Source organism: Astyanax mexicanus, chromosome 15 (assembly GCF_023375975.1).
Source record: "Astyanax mexicanus isolate ESR-SI-001 chromosome 15, AstMex3_surface, whole genome shotgun sequence".
NCBI lineage: Eukaryota > Metazoa > Chordata > Actinopteri > Characiformes > Acestrorhamphidae > Astyanax > Astyanax mexicanus.
The window spans coordinates 13,813,286-13,836,500 of record NC_064422.1 but is presented as its reverse complement, the minus strand read 5'-3'; the positions used below and the strand labels follow the sequence as shown (position 1 = coordinate 13,836,500).

The 23,215-nt window shown below is 37.9% G+C and overlaps 1 protein-coding gene across 2 annotated transcripts in view; it reads left to right on the top strand.

Annotated features, from left to right (window-relative positions):
- Nucleotides 1–5,280: 5,280 nt before the first annotated feature.
- The window catches only part of dock1 (dedicator of cytokinesis 1), a 280,761-nt gene continuing 262,826 nt past the window's right edge, over nucleotides 5,281–23,215 (top strand). The window contains exon 1 of one of the 2 annotated variants that reach the window (XM_049464935.1): nucleotides 5,281–5,499. In XM_049464935.1, coding sequence (XP_049320892.1) covers nucleotides 5,457–5,499 — 43 coding nt within the window. In that variant the 5' untranslated portion in view covers nucleotides 5,281–5,456. The remainder of the gene's footprint in view (nucleotides 5,500–23,215) is intronic. The other variant, XM_049464936.1, reaches the window with a different exon arrangement.

Sequence of the window (23,215 nt, the reverse complement as noted above, 5' to 3'; positions counted from 1 at the left end):
ATAAATAGTCCCCCTGTAGCTGTTTCCCATAACATCAGTCAGGTTATGTGTTCTTTTGGTGTTTCGAGTCTCCATGTACTCCATGTTTCTTTGTTTCTTGTTCGTTTGTTTGTTTGTTTATTTTGTGTTTCTCAATAAATTCTTGTAATTGTGTCCACTCTCCACATCTCCTTACAATAGATGTTCATTGCTATCTTGGCAGTGAATTGTCGACTCAAGCACGTGCCGAACATGTGCACACCCCTCGTTACACTTGTTAATCACACACGGACACAACAGCAATACTGTTAATAACCCAAGTATATTACCCAGTTAATTACTATAGTTATGAATTAATGCCATTTCTGCCGCTGCTCCACTCTATAAACTCTACAGAAATATACCTCAAACTGATCTGACCAATAAGGAGAGAGAACATTCTCACATGGTTTGTGGTGATGCTTTTTAGTGCATGTTGTTTTTTCTAGTGTGAAAGTAAATCAAACCAAGTTCAAAACACTCAAAATACTCAAGACTAAAGAGTCTTTAAGTCGACACCATTACTGACACAAAAGTACAAATTGAAAAATATTATTGGTTCAGCCCCACTGTTGCCCCACCCCCAGCTAAAACAGAGATTCTGATTGGTCCTGCTACACAAACACACACAGACATACACACACAAACACAACATTTCCTGACTGCTGACATCTGAGTAGTCAGTGAAAAATGTTCAGAATCTTCACAGCGACTCTGTGGACACAGTTCCCCAGAAGAGAGCAAAACTGCTCCAAACAAACTGTAACACTAAATATAACACTGAACAGTCTGAGAGGACTGGAGAGCGCTGCACAGAAGTACAAAGTGTTAAGGCCCAACTTTTTTTTTTTTGGAATGTGGATGTATATTAATAAATTATAATAAGTGAAACATTTTTTACCATACAAAACATTAAATATCTTGAGTTCCTACTGTCTGCAATCAAATTTGAGTCAAAGGAAATTTAAGTAAAGAAACATCAGATTTTAATGTGTTTTTCCTTCTGTCATAATCTTTTTTCTGATTTATTGCGGAATTATTAGTTTTATTATTTTTTGTTTTTATCTGTATTATTAGTAAATAAACATGTACTGCATAGATAATAAGAGTTTTATTCTAATTTTGATGCCTAAATCTTTAGCCCACTAATTACTGTATAAAAAGAGCGTTTTCATGTCAGACAACATGGAGCAAATAAACAGCTCCCCAGACAGACAGTAAAAACCACTCGCAGCAGCACATTCCTCCCTCAGTCATGATAACAATGGCCATTGTGCGCCTCTCTTTCTTCTCAGGTTAAAAATGGAAATGTGGTAGCTGACAAAAAGCCACACATGTCCAGCACACACACAAACAGAGCAGCATATCTGAGATACACACTTCCTGTCAGCCAGGCCCTGAAGCCTGAAGACTCTGAGACGCTGTGGGTGCAGTAAGACTAATAGCGCACTCTGCTGACTGGAGTGTGTTCTGTTATTCCCAGAGATCAGGGTTTACACAGAGTGCTGGAGGGCAGATTTCCCACCCAGCCATTAACAGAGAGGGGCATTAATAAACATGAGCTGGGTGGTGGAGAACCTGCGCTCTGAAGCTCTGATGTTGCTCCACGCTTTGAGGTTTGAGGAGCCCCGGCTCACATCAGCATCCCACAATCCCACACATCTTCTGTGTGTATATGAGTGTGTGTGTGTAGGCTTTGAGGAGAAGAGGAGGAGCTCTAGTTTCATCTGTGTTTAAGTTTCTCCAGGCCTAGATTACGGTTGGCCAGATTTTATGTAATCTCAGTGATCAGTAATATCAAGAAGCTAAAACAAGTGAAAATCCATATATTCTCAGAATCAAAGAGATGTGCAACAGCACACAGTCCCTGTAGATAAGTACTGCCAATAGAATCTGGGCCATATCTTACACCCTGCAAAGTGTGTTATGATGCTCATCACTATCTTACCCCCCACCAACAGTTTATTTTCACTCCTATTTTCCTCCTGTCTGGTTTAAACAGCAGCAGATCTTCTGACTATATCTACACTGATGGGCGTGGTGTTCTGGAAATGAGGTGTGTTCAGGTACATTTCTGGAGTTTTACTTGTTTATCTTGGTAACAGAAAACACAGGAGCTCCACTGACTGAATACAACCTAGACAGATGCCAACAGTCAGACGTTCATCGCTATCTCGGTAACACAGGCGCTGTGTCGAGCCGAGCGTACACCCCCACTTATTACACACACATGAACACACAGCAGCACAAACCCAACTTTTACATCAACAATAAACAGAATAGTAAATAAAATAACATTGCTGTTCCCGTAAATGAGCTGCTGGAGCTCCTTCACAGCGTCAACCAGCAGCTCAGTTTCCTCTGCTGAGAAGAGTTTGTTGAACACGTCCAGGTAGCTGCACCGTTACAATAGCAATCCACCAAAGTCAGAGCTCACCTGATCTACTCTTAAAGGGAATGATTCTATTTTTGTCAGGTCTTACTCCGTGAGTTTATTGGCTGGTTGCAAAGCAAAAATATGATTATATCCTGACTTATGTAAACTCTGAGTTATCTGATTACTCAGGTTCATGTAATGCACTGATCAGGTCTCTGATGGACTCTGGTGTTCTGCAGTGATGGGATTATGAGGTGCTGTAAATTCACTCAGTAACACTGTGCTGCATTTCCCTGTTCCTGCTTACTATGCAGCGTGCAGCGGCTGACAGGTCCAGACGACCCTGAGGTAGAGTGAAGTGCTTAGCATTCTTCTTCAGATCTGCTCAGGCATTTGGCTTCACTTCAGCAACACTCCAGAACCTGAACCAGCTCGGCATGAAGCCCGCTGCTGCATCCAGCCCGGGTTCAACAAATCAGAGCTGTGACTTGGCCTAAACACATTTCTGTTCCTTTACTCTCTCTCTCTCTCTCTCTCTCTCTCTCTCTCTCTGTCTCTCTCTGTCTCTCTCTCTCTGTCTCTCTCTTTCTCTCTCTCTCTCTTTCTCTCTGTCTCTGTCTCTCTCTCTTTCTCTGCTCTTTTAATTTGATATGTTCTGGTGTAATGATTAGTAATTGTTCGGGATCCTTCAGGGCTGTAGAGATAATGCTGAATATTAATCTCTCTTACAGAACAGGAGGAAACAGGCCTGCCGAGCCTGAGTCTCCCATAACAGAGTTTAATAGAGAAAGTACATCCACACAGAACAGTGTATACAGTGACAGATAAAAATACAGATCTGGAAAAAAGGGAGCACCTAAAAATGATGAGTTTCTATAATTTTATCAAATTGAAATCCTCTGGAATATAATCAAGAGGAAGATGGATGATCACAATCCATCAAACCACCAAACTGAACTGCTTGAATTTTTGCACCAGGAGTAAAGCAGCATAAAGTTATCCAAAAGCAGTGTGTAAGACTGGTGGAGGAGAACATGATGCCAAGATTAAAAACCAGGGTTATTCCACCAAATATTGATTTCTGAACTCTTAAAACTTTATGAATATGAACTTGTTTTCTTTGCATTATTTGAGGTCTGAAAGCTCTGCATCTTTTTTGTTATTTCATTTTCTGTAAATAAATGCTCTAAATGAGAATATTTCTATTTGGAATTTGGGAGAAATGTTGTCTGTAGTTTATAGAATAAAACAACAATGTCTATTTTACTCAAATATAAACCTATAAATAGCAAAATCAGAGAAACTGATTTTGAAACTGAATGTCCTAATGTTTTCCAGAGCTGTATAGTCTGTCCTATTCCAAGCCGTCAGAACCTAATCAAATATAACATGAAAGTAAAATACATATCAGTGTCTGTTATTCTATTCTTGGAAGCTTTATCAGAGCTACGCAGAGACCGGGCAATAACATACCCCTTCACAGCAGGACCTGTACCTGACATCCCATAAACTAAAGTTAGTGACTTCTTATTCTTTAATAATTCCTCAGGTAACTTTGTGGAGAATATGCTGCTCATACAGTTTTTATTATTTTATCTAAATATTTAAAACATGTCCATGTACATGTCCTATATACATATAAAAAACAGCAAGAAACAAAGACGAAATAGACAGTATAGGAAAAATTAAAGACACGAATATAAGAAATAGAAAAAAAAGAAAGAAATCCAAAACAATCTTAGTTAAATGAAACATATTATACCTCTTTTTAGACAAGTTAGAATAGGTCTATGAGCTAGACAAAACATGTTTTAATGAAGTTCTTCAAACAGAATCACTCACACTTAAAATAAAGAGATCTCACTCTCTATTCTTACCAGTTTTAAAGTTTTAAGGGCTCTGACACGTTTATACTAATAAGATGCAGAGAGACCAAATTGGAAATACAAAACCATGTAAAAGTTAGTTTTGCGTATATGTCTCATTTTTCTTAAAAGGCTGATTAACTGATTAGCTAATCAGCCAGTTAATTACTTAACTTGTGGGTCGGCTTATTATCCATTCAGTCTGCTGAATATTAATCAGTGATATTTAGTAGATTAATTAGCCAGTTAATGAGTAGGTTAGTTAAGTAGTTAATCAGATAATTTGCAAATGAGTCGTTTTAGTTAGTTATCCTGTCAATATGTACATTAGTTACTTAGTCAGTGGGTTAAGTAGCCAGTTTTCCAATCAGTTGGTTGATTATTCAGTCATTCATCAAGTTAGTTAGTTAGCTATTCAGTTCGGTAAATAGTCAGTCAGTTGGTTAATAAGTCAGTTTGTTAATTCATCCGGTAGCTTATTGGTCAGTCAGTTAATTAATTAGTCATTTAGTTAATTGGCTGATTAGACATTCATTTAGTTAACCCTAGTTAACGATAGACAGTCAAGTATCCCCTCAGTTAGGTTCGTTTATTGGCCAGTCCCTTGGTTAATTAGTCAGTCAGATAACGTTAGCTGATTGGATGATTAGACAGTCATTTAGTTAATTGAAGTTAGTTAGTTATAAAGTTGGTTAGCTAGTGTACATGTTTAAGCTGTTTCTTATTTTATTATTTATTTATTATATTATTATTTATTATTATTTTGTTTTTTCTCTCAGTTTTTGACTCCACTCCTCTCGTGGCGCTCACTGACCAGCGTTTGTTTTCGCCCACCCGTTTTCCGTAAACCACCCGCCTCTCCTTCCTTTTCATTGGCCGGCGAGAACGCGGCGTCCAATCGGAGTCGGCAGAAGTCTGGAGTACGGTCGCAGACGGGAACTTTTTCGCCAATCGGAGCGCAGGAGGGGCGGGACCTCTCGGAATACGGGCGGAAAAAAAGTTAGCGTGGCGCGCGCGCGCCCTCACAGCCCGCAGCGGCGGCAGCAGTTTAGTGGAAAATGGCGGCTGGAGGAGTCTGCCCTCAGCTCCTGTAACCGAGAATTACCGGAGAACCGAGCGCCCGGGAGCCGAGCGGAGAAGTTACCGCGTCGCGGAGGAGCTTCTGACCCCGGCTGAGAGTTACTGCCCGCGGGAGAATGTCGCGCTGGGTTCCCACGAAGAAGGAGAAGTATGGAGTGGGTGAGTAAACAGCGGCGTTTACCTTAGAAACTAAACTAACTAAAACTAACTAAATACAGGATTAAACTCCAGATTTACCTCAGAAACACCGAGAACTCCCTGAAACTAACAGAAGATAATCTCCCGCTGAGGGTCTGCGGGACCCGCGGGCTGATACTCAGTTATTCAGAGTTTAATAAGCGCAGATCTGCGGGTCTGAGTGGGAGAGAGAGGAGTGAGGAGTTGGGAATGGCCGGTTTCCTGTGGAAGAAGGAGGAGAATAAAGGCCTGGAGAAACTGAAGGAGCTGTGTTTTTACTCTCAGCTCCTCTATTTTACTGTTTAAACTTATTTAAACTGATAATATTTACTCTTACTCTCTCTCAGGTGCGTTTGTTTGTTCTGAACAGGTTTCCTGAAACCTGTGGATCAGCGCGCGCCTGTTTTTACAACAACACAGATTTGTTTTTATCCACAACATTTGCATAACATAACATTAACCATAACATTTACTTTAACTTTACATTTAGGCAATATTTTGTTTTGTTTGTAACTTTAGTGGAGGAGTTGAGGAGACTGGGCTGGACACTAATCATTAGTGATTTAACCTGCGTTAATTAGCTATAATTAAGCAGCTCTGGAAAAAATGAAATGAAAAAAATCAGTTTCTGAATCAGTTTCTCTGATTTTGCTATTTATAGGTTTATGTTTGAGTAAAATGAACATTGTTGTTTTATTCTATAAACTACAGACAACATTTCTCCCAAATTCCAAATAAACATACAGTCATTTAGAGAATTTATTTGCAGAAAATGGGTGAAATAACAACAAAAAAAAAAAAGATGCAGAGCTTTCAGACCATATTCAGTTCATATTCATAAAGTTTTTAAACTTCAGAAATTAATATTCGGTGGAATAACCCTGGTTTTTAATCAGTTTTCATGCATCCTTGCATGTTATCCTCCACCAGTCTTACACACTGCTTTTGGATACCTTTATGCTGCTTTACTCTTGGTGCAAATTCAATTTAAGCAGTTCAGTTTGGTGGTTTGATGGTTTTTGATCTTCCGTCTTCCTCTTGATTATATTCCAGAGGTTTTCAATTTGGTAAAATCAAAGAAACTCATAATTTTTAAGTGCTCTCATGTTATTTCCAGAGCTGTAAATAGTTTGTTACCTAACTACAGTATAAGTATTACTGTCTCTGTTAGTTGTACGGTAAAGGACTGTAGGATAAGTATCAAAACTTGCAGATATGGCAGATAAAATAAAATCTACTCAAATAATGAGTATCTGAGAACATATAAAGCATATAAAACATGTATCAGCGCAGAAACTGTGGTCTTTATTTTTTTGTTTTCAGGATAGTTTTGGCCTAAAACCACAATAGTCAAATCGCAGGACATGCTGTATCATGCAAATAAAATATATAATTGTTAAAACTTTTTAAAAGTTCGATACATATGTAATAAATACACTGTGCAAAGTGGAAATACAATATATTTGCCAGACAGTGACCATATGCAGGAGAAATTTAATATATTCAGTATTAAACAACTTTAATAGTGTGAACATTTCAGTGATTTCCTAATTTTTTTCAGTGACTTTCCAATATGTTTGGTGCAAAATAAAAGCAACAGGTCCATGCTTAGTTTGGTGATTTTAACAGCTGTTTATATTAGTAGTTGGCTCATTTGAGGAATTGTGGTGATTTGGTATTTGGAAGTTCTGCAGCTCAGCTAGTGAGAGTGAGTTCATGTTCCTACATGTTTTTTTTTTACCTGGAAGTAGAGATGGGTTGACTGGTGTTTGCATACCTTTAGAGTCTGTCATTGTTGTTTTACACACTCCTGGTTTTCTGTTTTGATTCAGTTTAGTTTGAGTGACCTTTCTGAGAGATAAACTCTTATCTCACTAGCTCCTAATCTCTTTAAACTACCAACAAATTAAACAACTGTAGGTCTTTAACTATACTGTACGCTGTTTGTAGAAGCAACACTTTCCTCTTGATTGTACACAACTAAAAATAAAGCTGCTGAAACTCTTCTCTGAGTGATATTATAGAAAAATCACTTTCATTATGAATCACTTTTGTTTAGAACATTGGTCTGTCACAATCAACATTTTAGTTTGGAACAGAATTATAATTTTGAGACCATTTTATACCATAACTGATTAAGTGATAATAATCCAATTATGTTGTGTAAATAATAATAATAATAATAATAATTATAATAATAATAATAATGATTAAGAACAGGCAGCAGAATTGGAAAATGAAAAAGTTTCTTAAATATCCTAAATAAATGAACAAATATAATTCAAAAGTACCGTAAATTGGCAGTAAATCTTGATTTGTTGGCTGAGAAAACTATAATAAGCAGTATTAAGGTCAGTAAATATTCAATGTCTGTGTATTGTATGATAAATTAATAAAGTAATTTAAATTGTTCTTTTATAGCTACTTTATTTTGAGGGTAGTTGGGTGATATGCTGTGGAAGGAGAGTCACTGCTGGTGTAGCGTCTAATTACTCACCCCCTCCTGATCTCACTTCCCCTGGTTTCCACTCTGATTTTCACAACATTCTTAGATGGCTTGTTTATATCTGAGCGGTCAGTCAGTGACTTTGGCCGCTCTCCGCATCTCTTAAACAGTAGAAGTTGATAGCAAATGAAACTGCCTGACCAAGCTGTATAAATATTCTATATTTTTGGGAGTAATCCTATTTACTTTTAGCCTGCTAATTTCACATGCATTACTAATGGGCTAACACAAGCCAGCAGGGCTAATGTGGTGATACTCCAGCTCACACTGACTAACAGGTATAACTCAGGATATGGTGGATTTGAGAAAAAAAGATAGTTTAATGCACTTTTATTTCTCAGACATAAAAAAACAACAACAACACCTACCCATCCAGAGCAGGGCTCCAGAGTGACACAAACTGAAATAGCGCACAGGATGTGATTGAAGCTCCTTCAAGACATAGAGCCAATCAGCTTGCTGGCAATGCTACAAGGTGAGGAGGGTCAATTTGGTGCCAGTGGGGAAAGACCCTAAAGTAAGTAATTGTGGTTAGTCAACTTGGGAACTTAAAAATTGTTTGCAGTAATCAGAAGAACTAAGCAGCTCGCTGTCTAATGGTAGAACTGAGCTTTTAGGAACAGCAAATGGTCTCAAAACTAATCGGAGACACTTAAAGAATAATAAACCATGTGCATTTAAAACAAACTGATTGATCACATTGGTGTACTAGTACTAGAGTACTATAATCCCTTTTTGAGCAGCTGTGAGTGTATTATAACTCACAACAGCACATTCAAAACCAGGAGAGAGGAGCAGCCATGTAAATAAAAAATTATCATTCAATAAAATCTGGCAAAAGGATCAGCTGAGTGTCATTTTACTGCAGAATTTTAAAGTTATTATATATATTGGGTTTAATTGAATAATGTTTTGTGTTCTATATTTCCTTCTGGGTGAACATTTTATAATTTTTAAAGTCCAACAGTAAAGTAAAAAAAATGGATCGTTGTGAATAAAGCCCGGCTAGAGAGAACGGCCAGTTGTGCTGTTTCGGACTTCGGCTGCTGATGCAGGGCAGCATGATCAAGACTCGAACCAGCACTTTTCGGACCACAGTGAACGCTCCTCAGAGACTATTTGTTTTTATTTTAATGTTATAATACGTGAATGCTGCATTGCAGCCATTACAACAAAATTGATAAAAAAATGTTGCTTTAAACCGGCTGTTCTTTAAAACTTGCGTATCCAGTATGTGAATAATCTTTATTCTGATTGGCTGCAGCAGTTGCACTTCTGACAACTGTGATGTAAGTAGGTGGAGCTAACCTGTGGAAGGTAAAGGTTGTGTATTTTGGATGACTGTACTGTAGTTAGAAAGCTGAGCAGTTGTTAAACACAGTAAAATAAACGTGTGGTGTGAGATGAGGAGTTTCTCAGAACGGGTTATTTTGGTGGCGGCAGTGAGAGTTAGCGTTCATACGCGTGGCCTGCTGGGTAATTTGATGAGTCATGAGTGATGAGGAATACTCCAGAGCGCTGCAGAGAGGAGGGGAACAGTCTATCGTCCGCTGTTTAGAAATACACACAGCGCAGCTAACCACAGGCCTGTGTGAGTGTGTGAGTGTGTGAGTTCTGTGGCTTTTTTTTCTCTTTCTGAATTTACTACACGGTCATGGTAATTAATAGTACATGTGTTTGAAGAGTATTTAGTATTTATGTAAATAAGTATTAAATGATTAAAAAGAAGCCGCTGTTCTCTGGTAGACTCTCTTATAAACGGGAATAAGTATTGTTTCACATTTTCAGTAGCGATACACTAATTTAAATTTGATACCTTTTTCTAAATTGTAAACAAAAAAATACAAAAAGCGATAAATGTTCTCGCACAACATATTTATTTAACATCAGAATAATCTCATTCTCATACTGTCACCATGAGAGGCAATGCCTTCTCTGTCCTCTGTACTAATACAGTTTTTCCACATTGCTTACAAATCTATGCACACAAATGCTCATGTGTCACATTGTGACTCCAAACTGCTAAACTCTAAACACAGTTCTATATGTTCTCACTCAAATATCATTCTAAATCACAGCTTTACAGATCACTAAACACAAACTGCATCATTTAGAACAGCTTCATCACCTGAGAATCACTGACCTTCAAATACACAAATAATATATACATTTTTGTTTCCTCTTCGTATGTGAACAGATTTTCCTCGTCATGTTTCTCATTGTACTTATATACAGTAAAAACAGCTTACATTTGTGTGGCATATACATGTAGTACTGTAATGCTATATTATACAATAAATGTAAACAACAGAAAGCAATATATTTCCATGGACTTTTGAATTTGTACAGTGTCCTCATGAAGTCAAAAACAACCAAATACTTCTGATAACAGTGCTCTGAATTGATCTTGTCAGTTTTTATTTGATGCTCTGCAGAAGATATATAGTATATAAATAGCTGCATTTGTTGTTTTGGTGGAAGTAATTAGTTTTGCTGCAGATTTGTGTTTGTGTTTTAACAAAGCAGTTCATAATTTCCAGTTTGTGTTTAAAGTTTTGAGAAACTGAGCCGAGTTTCTACAAATTAAAACATTTGGGAAAAACTGTAATATGCAGATACTTTAGCAAAATGATTTATAAACTCATGTTTTTAGAGATAACCTTGTAGACTATTTTCATATTCCCTGTATAAATTTTAAATACATTATTCATCCAAATAAATAAGTTGTTACCTATAACATATATATATAAACAGCTCATTTATTTTTAGTTGGACTCAAACATTATTTAAATATATTTAATTTCAGCCGTCAGTTATGTTTACAGCACTTAAACAATTAAAATAGTAATACGAGTAATAATAGTATTTTATTATATAATTTAAACAGTATTATATAATTTGCAGTCAGTTGCACACCGGAGGTGAAATTAAATCTATTAAACCATAAAATCATCCCAGCACTGTGTTCAACTAAAGAGGCAAATCAACCAGCACTGTGTTTTTACTAGACTAAATAGTGCTGGTTTGAAAGCACCCTTAATTAGTTTGATAAAACTGGACTGAACCCGCGCTCATAAGGTGTTTTAGAGGGTCATTTATTCCATTTATTTCTTGTTCTGAATCAAATAATCATTTTGTGCTACTTAAAACCTGTCTGCATATAGTGTACTATGTAAAAAAAACCTAAACAAATCCTCCGTATTAAAGTTGTTTGGGTGTATAAAAAGTGTTTAATGTGAGAGACGTCTCTTCCTCCAGATGAAAGTTCAAGACCTGTAGTGTGCTGTCAGTGTTGTTTGTTTTGGTGTCATAAAGCTGTCATCACACGTGGTATTGCAAAAAGAACCTCAGCATGTCACAAAGTCTTCACACCAGCCGGCAGAGTGATCTAAACTTTAACACTGATCTAGATGAAGAGTATTCTCACCAGTATCAGTATGAGCTCTGTTTGGGTAAGTTGAGGCTTTAGTTTGTGCTGAGCTGCTGTGTTGTTTGTAAATGTTTAATATTAAACTAGTGCTGGCCAGTATGTCTTTTTCTTTATTCTGACTTAATTGTACTGTTGGGAGTATCAGAAAATAAAACATTAATGCTTTGATTACTGTATGGTTTGCTTTATCCTACAATATTACTCATTTTTATCTTTCTGTACTTTCTGTAACTTTGGGAAGGAGAATAAAGTAATTGAAATTCTCTGCATGTTGTTCCGTCGCTCCAGTCCAATCAAAGTGTGTTTTAATAAGAATTTAAGAGAAAACTGTAGGTGAAGGCATCACGTTACAAAATTAACCAATCACACGATCCGAATGTGGTACGGTTAGCTTGTACACCTGGCGCCTTTCAGGAGAGCCTGGGATTGGTCCTCTAGAACACTCCCCAGTTTAAAAGCAGCTTTCTTACTTTCTCACAGTTAACCAAACCAGAAAGCGCTTTTTTTTCATTTTTGCAATGTCCCATAAATAAATAGAAACAGTGCATAGATGTGTAAGGATGTGTAAGAGTGTGGACGCCTGCATGGAATGTGGATGTAGTTTCTGTTATTTGTTTGTTTGCTTGGACAGTTCTAACCAGATGCCATCGGTCATGATGATTACCACCCACTGCGCTGCCCACTGCCCACCTCTAATTTAAACTTTTTGTATGAATGTAATTTTTATTTATTGAAATGTTGGTGTTTTGCTGAGTAAATACACACTTAATGCTCAGGAAAGGCGCTTTTTATTCAAATTTTCAATCATGTTTTGTACAGTACTGTGTATTGCCATCATTTTTAACAGACTGCTCTTGTATTATTGTTCACTTTTGACTGATTGCACACATTTTAATCTGCCATATTCTACAACAAAGAAAAGCTGTCTGATCGAGGAGGGGTCTCCTGGGACCGGGTTTGGGACCAGATGGCTTAGCCAGTTTCTTTCAGTTCGGACCCCATGGGGCCACAGTTTACCGTATTCCCTCTGGGCAGATGTCTGATTAAATGCTGATAAAACACTTTATGAATTGAATCAGGTGTGTAACAGCAGAGAAAGTGGAAAACTTTTCTCCCGTGGGACTGTGATTAATGCTGCGTTTATTACAACTGGGAACTGAGTTAAAGTTTGGTGATATCACAGATACAGGAATAGAAACCTTAGAAGTTTTAAAAAGCTTTAGACACACCATCTTTCCAGTGATCACACCATGTCGAAGTGACATCAGATTTTCCTACTCCTCCTGGATGAGCTAGAGGGCTTGAAGAGCTCACACTTCCTGTGTCGAGATTTTAATGTGGAGAAATATTCAGGAGGATCTTTCTCTTTAGGAACTTTAGACTTTGTTTTGAAATAGCTGATGTGAAAGAGGCTGTGAACTAGTGTTGGGTGGGGTAATGGTAATACTGTAGAGCATTACAAAATTGTACAGCATCTCCAAACGCAGACTGTATTTCAGTAATAGGACGTGTTTGGCATGCCAATATTCTGCTTTGTGTCGAACAAATACAGGCCAAAATAACTTATTATATAACTTAATATATTTATATTTCGTTTTTTTGGAAAATGAAAAATGGTTGGCCTCAAATAGACACCCGCCTAGTGATCACATGACTATAACTTTTGATTGAAAATAAGCATAGGCCACCTACAAATTCTCATTCAGTTTTAAAGTTTTATGTTTAAAACTGTTTTTTTTTATATAAAAAAGTTAAGTTTTTAGACTAATTGGGTCCTTCTGATCCCAAATGAGTTAAGTTCAGTGTTTGTATGTGTGTTCTGGTTTTATTTGTATTTATTTAAGTAATTTTTGTTTGTGTGCGCTGTAATGCTGCACCCTGCATCACATTTACTAGTTCTGGTTTCCACCTGATAAAGAGCAGAGCGTAAGAGTCTGAGTTTTAGGTGAGAGCAGGGACTTTTAATGGCTAATTTCACCTCTCTGTTTCCCACAAGCTCTGCCAGGACATGTGAGTCAAAGCGCAGGTATTTCAGGAAGTGCTCGTTAAGAGAAGCGTGAGTAGTGCAGGCTGTAATCCCATAAGCCTTCCCCAATAGAAATATAATATGCTGTTTGTTGTTAGTGTTCACAAGTCATTAAAAATTGAGCTTCCTTTTTTAAATAGAGGCACTTTGCTGTTCTTTTCTATAAACCATTCAAACACTAACTGTATAAATATTGTTTCTGAATTAATACTGAGAAATGTGTCTGTCTGTCTTTTTGGCTTTGACATTTTTGACGGCGCAGGCTACGGTGTAGGTTTGACCTAGAAGTATAAATTGGTCTTTAGTGAGGTCAGCATGCTGGATGGACATCCACCCAACTCATCCCCAAAAAAAGGGCTGGGCAATACAATGTATTTTTTTTATCATATGGTATCTTCTTTCATTATTGCTTAACAACACACTGAACAGCTGCACATTAAATTTCAGAAAGTGTATTTAGTCCTGTTTAAAAGAGAACTAAAGGAGAGAATGGACTTGGGGTGAAGTGAAATATGATGGAAAGTACCAATATTGGTCGATGGCTCCGCCATCTTAAAATTAAGTTGTAAGTCAACTGATGAGTACAAATGGATACGTAGGACAAGGAATCAGAATTTAACATTGATTCTGTGGAAATTCATAAATATTATAGAAACATTTTTAGCAACAGCTGGAATTTATACATATCCATAATTATCCATAATAGTGATTTCTTTGCATGGGTAACTCTATGCCCCATCACTAACATTGTAAAGCTCTTAGTTGGGAGCATCGGTTAAATGTGCTGGATTTAGGAATGCTGGGGGAGAGCGGGAGTGGACTATTAGACTAAAGTTTCTACTAGTTTTCATGTTTCACTCCTTTTAATGCAGGACAGCACTGTAGTATTTAATATTGTGCAGGTCTGCGCTGCATGATTATACCATTTTTTAACTTGTGCAACTTTTTTGTATTTTGTAAATCTGTTATATTGTGATTATCAAGCCATGGCATTATTTAAAAAAAAAAAAAAAAAAGCATTAAAAATCTTAGTCTTCTGTCACAGATAATTTTCTTCAGCCCGACCCAACAGAGCCTGAGGACGGTGGTGTTCACATTAGATTAATGTTAGGTAGTTGCTGATATGCTATTGAAAGCTGATTATTTTAAATATGCTGTTATGTGGAACTGTCCTGCACTGATTCATCACCATGACACACACTGTGATCTTTTCTCTTGCAGCTACAACAGCCTGAAATCTGAGGTCATGTGAGTGTGTGTGTGTGTGTGAGAGAGAGAGATAGAGGGAGAGAGAGAGAGAGAGAGAGTGAGTGTGAGTTTTTCACTAAGCCTTTAGCACAGGTCTTTCTATCACAGTCATTTCTGTGACTCTATTTTCTCCTCTTTGTGTCTGACTCGGTGTGGCACCGCCGTGCCTCAGGTTCGAGTCGAGCTGAACATAAACACCTCCTCTCTCACCGCGTCCCTGCGGCTGCAGCTAAACCAGGATCACCCCACCACTCCTCCTTCCACACGCTCAGGAGACCACCATCCCCCTGTCGCTCGCCCTGGGCATTCTCTCTCTCTCTCACTCTCTCACTCTCTTTCAATGCTGCATTAGCAGCAGTTCAAAAAGAAGCGGTGGCTGGCTTCACATGTATCAGAGGAAGCATGTGTTAGTCTTCTTAACCCTCCTGGTGTGATGGGGGGAGTCCTAGTGAGTGGGTTGGGTAATTGGCCGTGTAAATTCGGGAGAAAATGAAAAAGAAAAAAAAAAAAAAGATTGAGTTATCAATAAAGAAAAGAAGTAAAAGTAGTCATAAAAGCATGTTAAAGTTAGATTATTGGAGTAAAAGAGGTAATGTTAATATGTCAATATAATAGTAATAATAACAGTACAGATATTAGGGATGATTGGTGGATGGTTTCACTGCTTGTCTCTCAGGTTGTGACAGGCTATAATGTATTGGGCAGCGAGTGTGATCAGCTCGGTCTTTCTCCCTCTCTCTCTCTTTCTCTATCTGAAGTGGAGTTGGTTGGAGGAGTTAAGATTGAGCTGAACATCCTGTTTTTGTGTTTCCTGGTTGGAGTGCTGCTTTCCTCAGGCATTCCTGTAATTCCTCCCCGTTGCATCAGGCTGGGAGCGCTGCTCCGTCCAGCTGGCAGAATTTTCTGCTTTAGTAAAAGAATCTATTTGATTCAGTTCTGCTGTCATCCTTAGAAGCTGAAGTCCTTTCAGGGTTGGATTAGATTAGTTTATGTTGTTTATATGTATTTTTGTAATTCAGAATACAGTTTACAGTAGAGCTGTGTATTTGCATGAACTTGGCAATATGATGTCACTAGGATGGTGGGCAATATGGCCTCAAAATAATATCACAATATTTCATGCTCTTGTTGCTTCAATTGAATTCAATCAAATCCTTGCAGCAATTCTTTAAAAACATTTTAAAAAGCCTTTCATGGACTTTAGAGACTCAAAAAAGCAGGATAAACTCTGCCTTTTTAACCTGCTTTAAAACTCTAGTTTGGACTGTATAGATAAACTTTTCCACTGTAGATTAACGACTTTGTATTTTCTGTTCTTTTTTTTGTAAAATTCACTGTTTGTAGCTGATGTTAGTTACATTAGTTAGTTACGTCAGTCGGACCTGTCTGTTTATACCAGAGCTGTGATCTGTTCTGAAGTCGTCAGAAAGCCGGAGGATCAGAGGAGTGGTGGGAGTTTGTGTTGGTGGTTGTTGTCAGAAAACAAAGCGCTGTGAAATCTGATCCCCCTTTGGGGAGTCTTCATTGTTTTCTGCCATTCTGTCCCATCCTGAGACAAATATATTCAAATCCCCTGTGATTGGAAACTCAGCCGCGGACTTTAGAATACAGTCCTGTAAAAGAACAGCAGGTCTGTGGAGAGAGAGAGAGAGAGAGAGAGAGAGAGGGAGAGTTTAATGAAGAGAAAAGGAAGAACCTCAGTTTTAATCTGTGTTTCTTTTCTGCTGAGGATAAAGATGAATAAATATCTCTTCGGGATGATCAGATAACAGAAATCCTGATAAACCATGATTTAAATAAATTTCAGCTTTTTGATGATAATGCTGATGATGTATGTTTTCTGTATTGTTACTGCTAGTCCAGATTTTCCCTCTGGGATCAATAAAGTACCGATCCACCGATCTATCGATCTGGTATCTCCTCCAAATGCTGATACTGGTGTACACACCTTTGTGTATATTTTTTTTTTTTCAAGGCGCCCTCATCAGGGTATTAGATAACATTATCAGTATCACTGTGTTCTGTTTGTAAGATTCTCAAAATTCTCAAAAATAAAGTAAATAACCTTTTTTACAGTATTTTTGCAATTTTAAAACCGTTTAATGCCACTGATATGCTAATAAATAAGAAAATAAAATAGCATAATAATGAAATACAGACATTTAAGTCCCAGGTCCACAGCACAGGAGATGACCCGAGAAAGAGCGAGAGTGGAACTAATTGTCTAAACTTAGCAGCTTAGCAAACTACACCTTAGCAACCACATAGCAACCACCACAAATACCATAACAACACCATAGCAGCACCACAGACACCTAAGCAACACCAAAGCAACCACCTATCACAGGCTTAGCAACACCGTAGCACCTGCTTAGCAACACCTCAGCAACCGCTTAGCAATCTTTCAAGATTAATACGCCACAGTGTTTCTCGATGAGTGTTAAATGTGAGACTTGCGCAGGAAACTTATTCACATGATGCAGAACTGTAACCCTTACAGATTTGATGATGGGTTGCCAGGTCTGTATAGAACCCTCAAGTGGGATTCTGACAATATTTGTAAGGTCTATAGAGACTTGTGTAAGATCATACAGGACAGAAGTTGTTGGGTTAATGGTAAAACCAGCTGCAGTTCTTTCATACTGTTCTGTATTTTACTGCATATGAATATATAAAACTCGTAATTGATTGATGTCCATTACTAGATGTTTACTTCCAGAATTGTAAAAATTAATCTGCAGTTTTGCATTTTGTAATTTTCAGTCAAAAAAAAAAAAGATTTCCAATCATATATTTCACCTCTAAAATAAAAACTACCTTTATTTTCAGGAGTGTGTATATATTCTGCAGGCAGCTCTGTTTGTGTTGTGCTGAGGATAGGTAAGCAATATATTGTAATATATCTGACATTTAAGATCACGGCATGTTCTTGTCTTAACCTTCTTATTTAAAACACCTGAGCATGTTTGTTTAAATATGAATGAAGACTCGCTGGTGCCTCGGCTCCCACATCTTCAGGACGTGACCTGTAGCAGAAATTCTTCTTCAGATTAGATCATCCGTCACGTCTTCTATTTCGGGAAGTTTGTGCAGAAATGAGACTGACCTTGAGTAGAGGAGGACAGATTTACTGTTAGCTGGATGGGTGGTTGGAAGTCAGCTGAGAAAGTGTGGGAATGTAACAGGTCTGGTTTAAAACGGAAGAGAAATGGAAGAAATGTCTTCTAGGAAGTTTATGGAAAGGAGTCAGGAAAGATCTCTTACAGTTTGATGTGTTTTCAAAATATATTATCACTACATGAGTGCGTCTCTCTGCTGAAGGGGTTTCAGTGTGTCTTTCTCTGCTGTGTGTGTGTGTGTGTGTGTGTGTGTTTCTTTGCAGTGGGTTTCTCTGCTATGTGTATAAGTGTGTTTCTCTGTGCATATTCTTACAGTGGTAGACCTGCCCGTTTCACTCTGTGCCCTCGTCTCCTCCTGGGTTCAGGGTGGTGGTTGTAACCGTGGTTCTCAGGTTCAGTCTGGCCACGCTTCGGCTTCTCAGATGGGGAAACGATGCTTCCTGTGGCTTCACTGATCTGCAGGGAGGTAGTCACAGCTTCATCCAGAACAAACAAGCTCTGTTTTCTGTCTCACACACACACACACACACACACACACACACACACAAACACACTCATGCATACACACTTACAGGTTAGTTTTCCTCAGTGTGCTTCTGTTGTTTGACTTTTTAAAAGCAGCAAATATTTTAAAAGCACAAAAACAATTCTGAAGTGCCCAAACACAACGGGGGAAAAAAAAAAAAACATCTGAACGTTTTAAATGTCTTTTAAATCTCTTGTTCAGCTGAGTACATGGCATCAATAATCGCTGACTAATCAAAAAAATAATCAGAAAAATCATTGCAGTCCTAATATTAATATTAATTATAATTGTAGTAATTGGAATAAATCCCTAATTTTGTAATGGGGGTGGGGTTTGAAAGTAGTGGATTGGTCTCCCTCTCTCTCTCACTCTCTCTCTCTCTGTCTCTCTCGTTTGTTAAAGAGGACCAGGCTGTTCTGCTCTCATTAAGATGCCTTCTTTTCAGCAGTTTAGCTGGAACAGAAAAAGGAGGGATGTATAAGAACACCTCTCTAAAGCGAAGCTGCAATTAAAGCAGGCAGCTCAGCACCGCGGTGAGAGTGCAAGTGTTCCCCCTTTTAGAGCTTTTCTAAAGCCGTGCACACAGCTGGAGAGAGAACGTGTTAATGTTATGAAAGCAAACGGTGCTCTTTATTAGCGATTAGCTCAGCAGTGCTTAGCCCCATGTTTTTCTTCTTCTTCACTCCTCATAGCAGGAAATACTTTCGCCAACCAGCCCTACTGACAGTTTATAATTAGACACCTGTTCGTGTGTGTGTGTGTTTGAGGATTCTTCTGAAAAGTGTCTGAATCATCCAACAAGGCTGTTAGTGGCACAAGCTGAGAGATGGACATTACTGACAGAAATATGGACTGATAAAAACGAAACAAATAAATAAGAGATAATTTGGATTTAATTGCCAGCCGGCTCCATTCAGAGATCTGTTCTGAGTCTTTCTCCCGGCTCACGGTTTGGCTCACGGTTTGGCTCACGCTTTGGCTCACGCTTTGGCTCACGCTTTGGCTCACGCTTTGGCTCACTGCAGGCGCTGGCATCTGAAGTCTGAGCGAGAGAGACGAGTCTCTACAGGAGTGATTAAAGGGTTCTTATCATGATAAAAAATTAATGTTCTTCACTTTTCTGCAATATGTGGTTGTATTGTATGTAAACACTCAGTTGTACAGCATATTGTTTGTTTGACAGTTTGTGAACTCGTGCACTTTCCTAGTTTCTTCTATTTTTGCATATTTATCACATTGTTAGTGTTTCAAGCACGGGGTTGTGGGTTTAATACCCAAGTCCAGTTAACTTCCACTGTTGGGTCCTTTAGCAAGGCCCCTAACATTCTGGTTCAGGTGTGCTGTAGCATGGCTTACTCTGTGTTTTCACTCCACATTTGGAGCAGTAATAACTTGCTGATTAGTGAGCTGATCATGTGGATGTGGGTTTAATACCTGGTTCTAGCAGGGTACTATACAATATAGTGTCCCTACTATATACTGTCGTCCTCGGAGCGTTTCAGTGAAGATTTGATTGCATTAAGTGATGATGGCGTTCATGATGGGGGCATGTAGGATGATCACCCCCCCCCCCTCCCCCCCACCCAACCTCATCCTCATCAACTCCCTAATATTATATCCCAGAGTTAATAGATGAAGCCCATTCATTCCATAAAAAAACACTTCTGCAGTTATATATAGAGTAGTGTACTCTTAAAATACTGTTTTTTAATTCAGTGTTTTTATTCATATCACCAAGAGTATCGTTATCGTGAAAATACCATGAAATATTGTGATGTTATTTTAGGTCCATATCGCCCTCCCCTAGTTCGGTATCACTTGCAGTAAATTAGATCCTTTATTAGAAGAGGTGTTCACTAACAGGAATTTGTTATTAGGGTCATTTTTTTGATCATTTCAGTTTTAAAATGAACACTGAAAAATGATATTTGAGGCACTGAAGCTTGAGAAAGGTGGAAGTTACAGGAGAGCTGTTGCAGCTCTGGCTGTGGCTTTTGCTTCGGGTCGCTTCCTCTTTCCTCGGCCCACAGCTCTCTGCTGCTGAAGGTGAGCTTTGTTCGCTTGTCTGAAAGCTGAGCCTGTCCAAAGCGTCTCTGCCTCACCGGAAGCCCATGTTCATCCAGATACTCCGCCTGAGTGTCCTGGTTAAGGGTCACTGCAAGCTGCTGTTTGTGTTCTTAAAAATAGTACTTTTCTAACATGCAGGAGAGACACGATGTGGAGCTTGAACCACTTTATAAATTTAAATCTAGAGCTGGGTGATATGGTAAAAATATTATATCATAATATTTAAAGACCCGTACATGATGCACAATGTTCACAATATTTATCTCTAAATGTTTCGATGTGCAGACGGCATGCATCAACACTGGCAGATTCTTAAAAAACTGCTATTTAGACACCAATATAGTATGTTAATTTTGTATTAAAAGTTTGCTGCATGCTGTCATGTTAAATAGAGTTTTTACATCCTTTTAAATGATGTACAGATGTCTGTTTTCTTTAAGCACTAATGATATCCTTGATATTCTTTAAAAAAGATGTATTGTTTTTACAATAAGAATTTTTATCATGATAAATTAGAATATTGCCATTTAGCCAGATTGTCTATCTTTATTTTAAGCCCATTTACACTTATTTTGGTGTAACTTTTTTAGACCTGAGTACAAACTAAGGTTCATGTGTTTGTTATATTGTATTATTGTATAAACAGGCTTCTGGCTTCATTGTGCTGCTTTATAACTGACCACAACTATTTGGACAAAATGTTGGTCTTTTGGTATTGTGGTTCCAAACTATGAGCCTGAAATCACCTTTACTTAATTACTAATTTAAGAGCTGTAAAAATGTTCTGATCACGTATGAATCATTACTAATAGAAATGATTCAAATGGATAAAATCTGATCATTTTAATAAACAGTAAAAAAAATCATGCATCTCTAAACACAAAGGAAAAGGGGGAAAGGGTCTTGCTGTTTTTGTGCTGATAGTTTCTCAGCCGCTCTGCAGTTCCACTGTAGCAGAAGTAAAGTGATCCTGTTATTAGTAATACTGCTTTAATACATGACTTCAGCTTTAAAGAATCGTAGTGTTTCATGATCTTTTTTTGTGTGAGGTTGTGAAGAGTTTACCTGTTCGTGCTCCACCCAGAAATGTGGAAACTCTCGTTATGTTCAGATCTTATCTGTACTCTAAATTTAGCAGATTAAATCAGGGTTTCCTGCTGGAGCACAGCGGTGAAAGTGAAGGGTCATCCTTTCTTAAATATTTTGATAAATGCCACATCTTAAATTTATCAGTCAGTATTCTTTAAGTACTCTATTAAGTATTGTGATGTTAAAATATTGGTGCAGTATCATCCTTCTTAAGATGATAATGATTAACAAGCTGGTGACAGTTTTAGCCTTATTTTGAGTCTGACGCTTTAAAAAAAATTCATCGTTTTTTCCATTATTTTAAAACGTTCTGTATTATTATCTGCAGATTAATACTAAACTCATCCAAACATGTAGTAGTGCAAGTATCTTCTCTTGTTTAGATGATCAGTTTTATACATTCTGCTGGATTTTCTCGGCTGGAGTTTTATGAGTTATAATCACCTGGAATTCAGGCTTTCAGTTAACAGCTGTGCTGAACTCATCAAGAGTTAATTACCTGAATTTCTGTTAGTTAAAGTGTCAGTTAAAGTAAAGTAGTAAAGAGGTAGAGTTACAGGTATACAGTGAATAGTGAATATTTGAGTAATTTTCTTAACTTAACTGTAAATAGAAGGTAAAGATTTGATTCCATGTTTCCATTCAGCATAAAATTTTCATACAGTTAAAACTCTTAAAAAAAGACAAAAATAGTGGTGGTGACTTGTAAAAAACTTTCTGAATACTAAAACAGTAAATTGCAGTGATATTTTGGGATGTGTCCTCTTTAATCTGCTCAGGAAAAGTGAAGTTTATGTAGTTTTTTTTGTCCGTTTAGACGAGAGAGGTGGGCCTGAAGAGGCCTGAGAATACGGGGGTTTGCTTTGGTACTGTGCACCTCGGGAGATTTGGGCTCTTCGGCACGCCTTAATAGATTTTCAGCTCTAAATTGTCTAATCTGGGGATTAGGGAGAAGCGTTTGGGTTAAATGACAGTAATATTATGGCCCGTGCCTCTCTGAGGAGTGGATTAGAGAGTTCTGTGGGGAAAGGATTTGGATTTTGTACCAGTCAGTGAGCAAGTGCTAAGAAAGCAATTCTTACGCTGGGAATCCCGTGTAAGAAGACAGTTATTATTTCATCAGTGACAACAGTGCGTGTTCACACGCCTAGTGTACCACACTGAACTCAGCGGCTAATACTCGCTTATACAAACACTTATTAATACTTATTGACGATTACTGCAGGCCTGTAATACTGATCAGGTTAATGATGAGCTGCAGTAGGATCTGCTTCAGCTGTTAAATACGTCCTAGAGAATCTTATACTGATCTCCTGATACAACAAATAAACTAAACACTAAGATCTTCTATTCAGTTCTGTTCTGATGCCGATATCGATAAACATTCCGATACAGGAGCTTGTTTTATATTGACATAAAAAAATTAAAACATTTTTATACTTTTTTTAATGACCACTCTAAATATTTATAAATATAAATTATCTGCACTGCAAAACTGCTGGACAGCTTTTAACAGGCTGTCAGCTGCTGTGTTTACAAGCATGTGCCCAGCCAATGTGGAGGCCATGCGGTTAATATAAATGATCTGCACTGCAAAACTGCTGGACAGCTTTTAACAGGCTGTCAGCTGCTGTGTTTACAAGCATGTGCCCAGCCAATGTGGAGGCCATGCGGTTACCTCGAATTT